Source organism: Ictalurus furcatus, chromosome 1 (genome assembly GCF_023375685.1).
Source record: "Ictalurus furcatus strain D&B chromosome 1, Billie_1.0, whole genome shotgun sequence".
Taxonomy (NCBI): Eukaryota; Metazoa; Chordata; class Actinopteri; order Siluriformes; family Ictaluridae; genus Ictalurus; species Ictalurus furcatus.
This window is the reverse complement of record NC_071255.1, coordinates 1,043,512-1,052,101: the sequence shown is the minus strand read 5'-3', so window position 1 is coordinate 1,052,101 and position 8,590 is coordinate 1,043,512. Positions and strand designations below refer to the sequence as shown.

The 8,590-nt window shown below is 38.2% G+C and overlaps 1 protein-coding gene across 2 annotated transcripts; it reads left to right on the top strand.

Annotated features, from left to right (window-relative positions):
* The first annotated feature begins 3,585 nt into the window (after positions 1–3,585).
* On the top strand, positions 3,586–7,872 carry LOC128620744 (heat shock factor protein 5-like). Of its 2 annotated transcripts, none has more exons than XM_053646043.1 (5): positions 3,586–3,709; positions 4,734–5,251; positions 5,748–5,909; positions 6,652–6,743; positions 6,947–7,872. In XM_053646043.1, the coding sequence occupies exons 2-5, from the start codon at positions 4,759–4,761 to the stop codon at positions 7,169–7,171; spliced, it is 972 nt and encodes a 323-aa protein (XP_053502018.1). In that variant the 5' UTR covers positions 3,586–3,709; positions 4,734–4,758; the 3' UTR covers positions 7,172–7,872. The 2 variants fall into 2 exon arrangements, with proteins under 2 accessions (XP_053502018.1, XP_053502108.1); XM_053646133.1 differs by having other exon boundaries at positions 3,587–3,681.
* The last annotated feature ends 718 nt before the right edge of the window (positions 7,873–8,590 follow it).

Sequence of the window (8,590 nt, the reverse complement as noted above, 5' to 3'; positions counted from 1 at the left end):
CGTTGCCTTTAATCCTTTTCCTGACACTGGTTCACATGACGCTTTCCAGGTATATTCCTTTGATACGATATAACAGAAAATAGGTAGCAAATGATCCTTAATGATCAGTACATTTCACCATTTTTTTCAGTATTCTATTGGCACATCATATTTTCTTAAAAACAAATTTTTTTTTTCTTAAACGAAGCAAATGCAATAAACAATGTACAACTTGAAAATGATTAAAATGTCTAGAAATAGGTTTATAAATCTTATTTATTACTTACTATTGGCAACAGTTTTGTACAAGGTGACCTAGAAACAGGATGTAAAACAATCCAAACACAGAGCTGTTAAAACTGTGATAAAGGCAACCGGTAGAAAAAGGCAATATTACAAGCTTTACTTCTCATGTCCAGGTTCTCATGCCTTGGTGTTTCACACTGACACGGTGTGTCCAGCATGATTCCTTACAAGAATATTGCTCACAATGAATGAATCAACACCTTCTGACCAATCAGATTCAAGAATTCAACAGTGTTGCAGGATAATATGTGATCATACATATTCGAGATCAGGAAATCTCCAATGTGAGATAAATTTTTGAATTAGAATCCAAATATCATTTGATTTTATATGATATAACCAAAATAGGCAGCAAATGATCATTAATCAGTAAATTTATCACTAAAGGTTTATTATTATTATTATTATTATTATTATTATTATTATTAAAGGTATTCTATTGGCAGATAATTTTGCTTAAAAACATTTATTTCTTCATTTATTTCTTGAAATGTTCAGCAATGTTCAGCAGAAATGTTTAGTTCAACAGAAATGTTCAGCAGAAATGTTTAGTTCAGCAGAAATGTTCAACAGAAATGTTTAGTTCAGCAGAAATGTTCAGCAGAAATGTTTAGTTCAGCAGAAATGTTCAACAGAAATGTTCAGCAGAAATGTTCAGCAGAAATGTTTAGTTCAGCAGAAATCTTCAGCAGAAATGTTCAGCAGAAATGTTTAGTTCAACAGAAATGTTCAGCAGAAATGTTTAGTTCAGCAGAAATGTTCAGCAGAAATGTTCAATAAAAATGAAACTGGAAAAAAACAACAACAACATTTATTTCTTAAAGCAAGCAAATGAAATAATGTTTAACTTGAAATTATTGGTTAAAATTTTTATTTATGACTTGCAGTGGTTCCCAAACTGTGGTACGCGTATGGGGGTACGCGTGGTGACTGAGGGGGTACGGGAGCAAAATGCTGAGATTTACTGTTCATTTAATTCGCCTCACTAAATAACATTACAATTCTAATTCATGTTGTTCTCACCCCGCAAAATAAACTTGTGCTCCCTCTAGTGTACAAACAGCAGAATTACAATGTTCTAAAGGTCAAATACATGACATCCAATCAAATGATCCTGTCTTTCACGGTCAAAACTGCATCCACTCTCAGTCATGCATCAGTGCGCATCTTACCACAGGTCTTCTCTCACCAGCACACGGATATGTGATGAAGTTAAGTAATAGCTCATAACATTAAAGTGGAGAAATATAAAGATATCTGCCCCCAACCACAGCAAGCCCCATTGATCCACAGTCCTCTGATAGCAGTGGCCCAGGTCCCTCTAACACCGCATTTGTAGCGAGTGTAAGTGTACCCAGTGTTACTAGCCCAGTCCACACTGATACACACAGCAGTGTATCTGAAGATGAAACACCATCTCTTCTTCACCAGCAATTAACAGAAAAAAACATCAAAGAGGTGCAAATATGATGAGGAATCTATTCCTTTGGGCTTTACACACGCTGACAGTGAAGAAAATCCCCAGCCACAGTGTGTATGTGTGTAAACGTATTCTCTCATAACTGCATGAACCATTAACATTTAAACACGCAATCACGACTTTTAAACAAACTCAGAAAGGATGGCTACCTATGAAACTAAATTCAAGACTATATATGTTGTAAATACAATTTCCCCACGGATGCCTCCAAGCAAAGGCGTTCAAAGGGAAGAACATTTTAGGAAATTTTCTAAGAATGTGATACAAAGATGTAAAATCTTTACAGACACATGCAAGCAGGCTACTTCCGGTTCATCTCTTACAAAGTCAAGAAAACGCTATCAACATAAGAAATGGTTCATTTACTCAAATATTCTTCTATTTCAACAAGACCCACTAGATGGTGCTAAAATGCAAGAAATCGCACCTGAATATTCTGTTTGTGTAACTGGTGTCATTTATTATGTTAATCTCATCATCCTGTTTAGCTTGCTATGTAATAAGGGTATAAAATGTACAACAATATATAGTGGTAACCTGAAACGTTAGCTATGTAAAGGGTCCTGGAGTTTTCTTTTCTTAAATCTAAAGACAAACTGCCATCACTAGTTCTGAATGGAGAACTACAATATGGTCACAACTCAGATGTTAGTTCCATCTCTCTCGTTGCTAAGCTAGCACACCTCAGCATTATGCTGAGCCTTATATCTGTAAAATCACGGAGTTGTCCTTAGCCCAAATGTAGTGTAAAGGAACGAAATGCTGTGCAACTTTCCTCACTTTCACTCGCATTTATAACAGTCTGTCACAGCAAACTCGGCGGGAGGATGTGCACGTGAATGTAACGTTAATGGTCAAAAACTGGACCTGGCGTTAGCCTAGCCTACTTCGTGAGTGTGCAAATATCAACAGTTAACTGACGTTCTTACGAACAAACCAAGCCATGGTATGATGCCTTCTACACTAAGCTAAAGTTACCTACTATTTAGGAATCTAGTTTCTTACTGTCTGGAAAAAAAGCTCGTATCCTCTGCTGTACTTTTCTACACTTGCCTGCTGTCTCCATTTCTGACAGACTGAGCTGCTCAAATATATCAACCAACTTGTGTTGAGTTTGGGCGAAACCAAGTGTACAATCGGGGGGGGGGGGGTTACACCTATTTTCCTTAACAAACGGAAATATATTGAAAAGGAATAGACATAAATAAATAGAATAGATGAAGAACAGACAGATCCGTTTGCAGGGTTCATTAAAGGGGGACATATAGAAAATATTTTGTACTGTATACTGGAGGGACAGATTGGTATTTCCTCTACATTGGGAGAACACGACCCCCCCCCCCCCCAAAGAATGCGTGGTTACGCCCATGCTAATAGTGTAGCTTTAAATATATTTCAGAGGAGCAGACTTCAAACACTGAACATTGAGGTTTATTGTATTTGTTTACAAGGTGAACAGGTTAATGGTTGTTTTTTGCATACAGTCTGTAAAATGAACTGGAAATATTAGATTTAGTTTATCAGAAGGTAAATTAATGTGTCGTGGTTCACACTATGTTCCTAAATTCTGTCATAATTGACCAGCTCAAGTTCTCTCATGCCTACTCGTGTGTTACATTGTGGCATGAGAAAACTTAATAAATGTGAAAATGCAATAAAAATATGTTGTCACTAAAATCAATTAATAATCCTGATAAATAATCGAAATCTCAATATTGATCAAAATAACCGGGATGATCAATTTGGCCATAATCATGCAGCCCTAACACAGGCAACAATACACAATGACTTCATCAAATTCTAAATTCTAAATTCTTGATGTTTCCTACCAGTCAGCTGTGAGGCTACTGTTGTACAGAAAAGCAGAAAGACTCGCGCAGTCCAGCCAGGAGACGTCAAGTTGTCGTGGAAATTAGGTAACACTCGCAGACTCGTCCTCTGAAGGTAAAAAGGTTTATTACAGAAAGATGGTTAATACAGGATAGAATAAAGCAGGATAGAATAATGAGAGTGCTCTGAAGTGCTTGTGCTGAACCACTACTATATATATATATATATATATATATATATATATATATATATATATATATATATGTGTGTGTATATATATATATATATATATATATATATATATATATAATACGTAATACACTAAAAACACAATTCATTAAAATGAAACATTATAGTTGTTATTTCATAAGTATTCATCCCCGCTGCTGTGAAAGCCCTAAATTCATTGGAGAGACACCACAAGGCCACAGCTTCACATTTTTGGTTTGCTAATGAAGAGTTATATATTAGCACATTTTGTCATAATTTATGGCCTAAAGCTTTATTTATTTATTTATTTATTTTACCCCGCGGGCGGTATGTTTGCCACTGCTGACCTAAACGTTCACCGTTTCTCCTACAAAATATGACGAATAGCGTCGTCACTCTTTTCTGATACACGTTAATACACACCAGCACTTTACTGTGGGATTGAACAACATCACAGGCACGGGTTACTCTGATTAGATAAACACACGCGAGCTCATTGAATATTCATGACTTTGCCCGGCCACTCCACCTGCCCAGTCTCCTGAATTGAAACGCTCGAGTCCGGTGCATGCGCGTAACGGTTCCTGACCAGTTTTAACGGCTCCGAGAAGCGATAAGGGATCAGAGAACTCCCAAAAGGAAGCACATAGCAGGTGTATGTGCTCATATATAAGAAATATTTCACATGTCATCATGTAGCTCTTAGAAATTACTTTGGGTCTGTTTTTGTTTGATTATTTAGGCTATGGCCAGGTTGCTTGGCAACTCTAACGGTCAATTTTGAGAACATTAATGCTATAGCTTGTTATTGTCAGTGATTTTCAGCTGTTACTGAAGATGAATGTGTTATGTGTTAGCTAGCCACCTACTATCTAGTTAGTGCTAGAGAGTAATTGTTACATTCAGTCTCCTTTTTTTTTTCACCCAGCTGGCTACAAATCTTTTTTGCTGGTATGGAAAATGATGAAACAACGTTTGTCACCTCGATCAACCCCAACCAGTTCCCTGGCAAGTTGTGGCGTTTGGTGAACGATCCTCAGATTCGCTCAATCTGGTGGGACGCCAGCGGGGAAGGAATACTTGTCAATCAGCTACCCTTCGAAGCTGAAGTGCTTCAAGTACCCAGGCAGGTGACCGAGTACTTCAGAACGACGGACTTCCTCAGTTTCGTTCGCCAGCTGAACCTGTACGGCTTCAGAAAAGAACGCATAGACTTTGACGTCTCAGACAATCAACCCAACATCTCATCCACTGACGCCCAACTGCACCACTTTCACAACCCGTACTTCAAACGGGATAAGCCCGAGCTTCTAGTCAAACTAAAGCGACTCACGCCTCTCAACAAGGCCAAGCTCGCCGGGAGAGAGGTGCCCAGGAGGAAATCAAAACGTATCCATCATGCGATGCTGAATTCGCCGCAGGAAACCTCAGCCTTAATGAACACAGGTTGGTAGTGTTTCAACAAGCAGATCAAAAGAATAGACAGAATATATTCATTCATTCATTTCAGTAACAACTTTATCCTGGTCAGGGTCATGACGGATCCAGGGCCTATCTTGAGAAAACTGGGCATCCTGAATGGGACGCCAATCCCTCACAAAGCACCGTGCACACACACACATTCACACACTCGTTCACACACAGTGCCAGTTTACCATAAACACTCCACTTATAACCTGGAACCTGGAAGAAACCCACCTCAACCCTAGTCCACAGGTTTCTCCGCCACTGTGCGAATTCTTTAAATCTGGAAACATTTTAGCCCATGTCCTTTGAAAGACTGGATAGAGAAATCCATTAGCCTTGAAAAAAAGATTATGCATATATAGGAATGTGTAGAAAAGTCATTTTGCTAGTACATTACCAGCTAGATAACTTTGTGGCCTCGGTCATCATGTGTAGTTTTAGTTTATTAATACTTGACTTGTCTCTATCTGTTCAGGTTCAGTCTCGCTTGGACATCAGGGAACCCCTTACCACCATCCCTGTAATGGCCCTCAGCAGGAGAAGGACTGCGACGTTCTGACTTCACCTCCCTCCAGCGTCATGCACATGCAGCAGGGCGTCCTGCCTCATCACTCACAGTACGGGTTTTACACACCAGGTGATGATGATTTAATACTTTTTGTCCCCTTTATAATAGTTGTGAGATCAGCCTTAATTAGTATAAGCATTCGATTTGCACGTTGCTTTAGTAAATACAGTAATATAGTGCATTATTCTGACGTGTAGTTTAATTGTGTGCAATTTAGGATGGAGCCTGGTTTCACAGTTTCAGTGTGTGTCTGTCTGTCTGTCTGTCTGTCTGTTGTCCCAAATATCCATTTTTAATAGATAAAAATTAAGATAACACCTTTACAGTCCATTTTCAGAACATGATTGTCCTTCATGTCATTCGTCTGTAACTAGAAGCAGGAAGTCCCACAATGCCTTGCATGAACTCAGTTTTCACATTAATTGAGTGATTATTACCCCGTGGTGCTTGGCAGTGTGGTGGGCTTTAAAAAAACAAACATATTCTGTTGCTTTATGCAGCAGATGCAGACACAGCTTAATGCATTGTCGTTGTTTTAGTATGGCTTATTCATGGTTTATCATTTTACATATCTTCCAGGTGATTTGTACAACTCAGGAATAAAACAAATGGACTTTTTCACCTTTAAAGATTGACATTTCAACATGTTATTTAATACAGTAGGCAAAGAATGAACAAAAACTGTGCAGAGGAGCTGCAGGAGCTGTATTATATGTAATATCCTTCCTGAATAATCTCTCTTAGTGATGTGTTGTTTATGTCTTACCAAGAAATGACTGGTTTATTAACCTTCAGTGTTTCCCACCCCCAGTGTATCAGTGCTGTAGCCCAGACTTCTTGGATTCAAAAGTGCCATGCTTTCAACAACCAGCTGCTTCCTACTCTCCTTGTGGCTATTACCCTGTGAGAACTGAGAACCCTTTTTAAGTTTATGTACTGTTCTGATCACTAAAAATGGCTAGTGGCGTTATTTTAGCCAGTGTAGGCATGTTAAGGTTTGATGGTACATGTTGCAGTATGAAGGGAATTCTGGGAGGTCAAACAGTTCAAAGTAAAACCTTGATGTGTAAATAACATTACTATGAATTTTCCCACTCATTCCTCAGGACTACTCAGTTGGATACGCTCATCCGATCGATCAGGATCCATACTGGAAAGCAGGTGATGTTCCAGAGTCCGGGACGAGCGACCTGGAGAAAGAGAACCTGGACACTATATTCAAACTGGTGGAAGAAATGCAGGTCACATTAGATGATTTCCCATCAGTAACAGCCCCGAGTGTGTACGCCACTGTAAAAAGTTTGGGAACCACTGACTTTGTTCTCTTATAATGCACTATATCTTTTTTAAATCTATTGCCTTCCAGTCTCTCTTAGGGGTCTCTCTCTTTCTCTCTCTCTCTCTCTCGTCTCCAAATTAAATTTCTGTAGTTCTAACTGTCTGAGACTAAAACTACCTTTTTCAGGGAAAGCTCATTCTTTAACCCATACATCATATTGCACTGTTAGCCCAGATTTCATATCTACTTAAGTATGTTGTAATTAAATTGTTAAGTTATTTAAGCTTGAGTGCGTTACTCTAATATTGAAGTACATTCTACTAATTTGTAGACGTATTTCAGTGTGTGAATAATTTTAAGTTAAACGGATTAAAAGGATGAAGGTTTTGTCCTGGCCACGCCTCCCCACTGGTCAGCTGTTACAGAGTCAGGGGAAGATATTTTGTGTCGTGGTTGTAAGTGAATTCGAGGAGCTGTTGAGTGGTTAGAAAGTGTGTTTTAGTCAGTTTTTATTGTTTCTATTTTCAATTTTTTTCCGGTTACAATGACAAAAAGAGAAACATTGTAACATTGCACTTTTAGAATAACGTGTTTAAGGACAAGTTTCCTCCTCTGATAGTTCAGAAGACCTATCTGATCTTTAGGAAGTAAAATTTGATAAATAATTTCACAGGATTTTCTTGACTGTGTGTGTGTTGTATTTTCAAATGAAAATATTTCAGTTGAAATAAACCTCTTTTTTTTTTTTTTTTTTTTTAAACAAATACACACATTTCTTATATCATTGACTCCTTCCATACAGACGAGGGCTGCACAATTAATCGAATATCGATCGCTATTACGATTTTGACTGTCCACGATTGAATGAATGTTATATTGTGGCATGAGAAAACTTAATAAATGTGAAAGTGCAATAAAGATTGTCACTAAAATTAATTAATAATCCTGATAAATAATCGAGATCTCAACATTGATCAAAATAATCAGGATGATCATTTTGGCCGTAATCGTGCAGCCCTATCCGCAAATGCACTAAAATGCTCCTTTTACACCCTACATAGTGCACTCCATATCCAATTTGGGAATTAGCTACCTATATAAAGGGTATACATGTACTACTTACTGCACTAGACACGTATCTAATAGGGACTTGGCTCCTTGCTTGCCATACAAGTGGACTATAAAGGGTACAAGTGTACTTAGTGCACTATATACACACAAGCAACATTGATTTGGCTCCTCACTCATTATATAGATGTAGAAGCGTACAGAATTGTGGCCTTACACCTTACATAGTGCACTAGATGTCCAATAGGACACAGTTTCCCAGTGACTCAATTTCCCACTTCCTGTAGTGCACTACACCATGCATCCTATGCCCTATGAAGTATAGTATATATACACACACACAGTGGGATGTCATTTAGGGCCAGGTCCTAACTTGTAATATAAAGTGCACTATATAGGATGC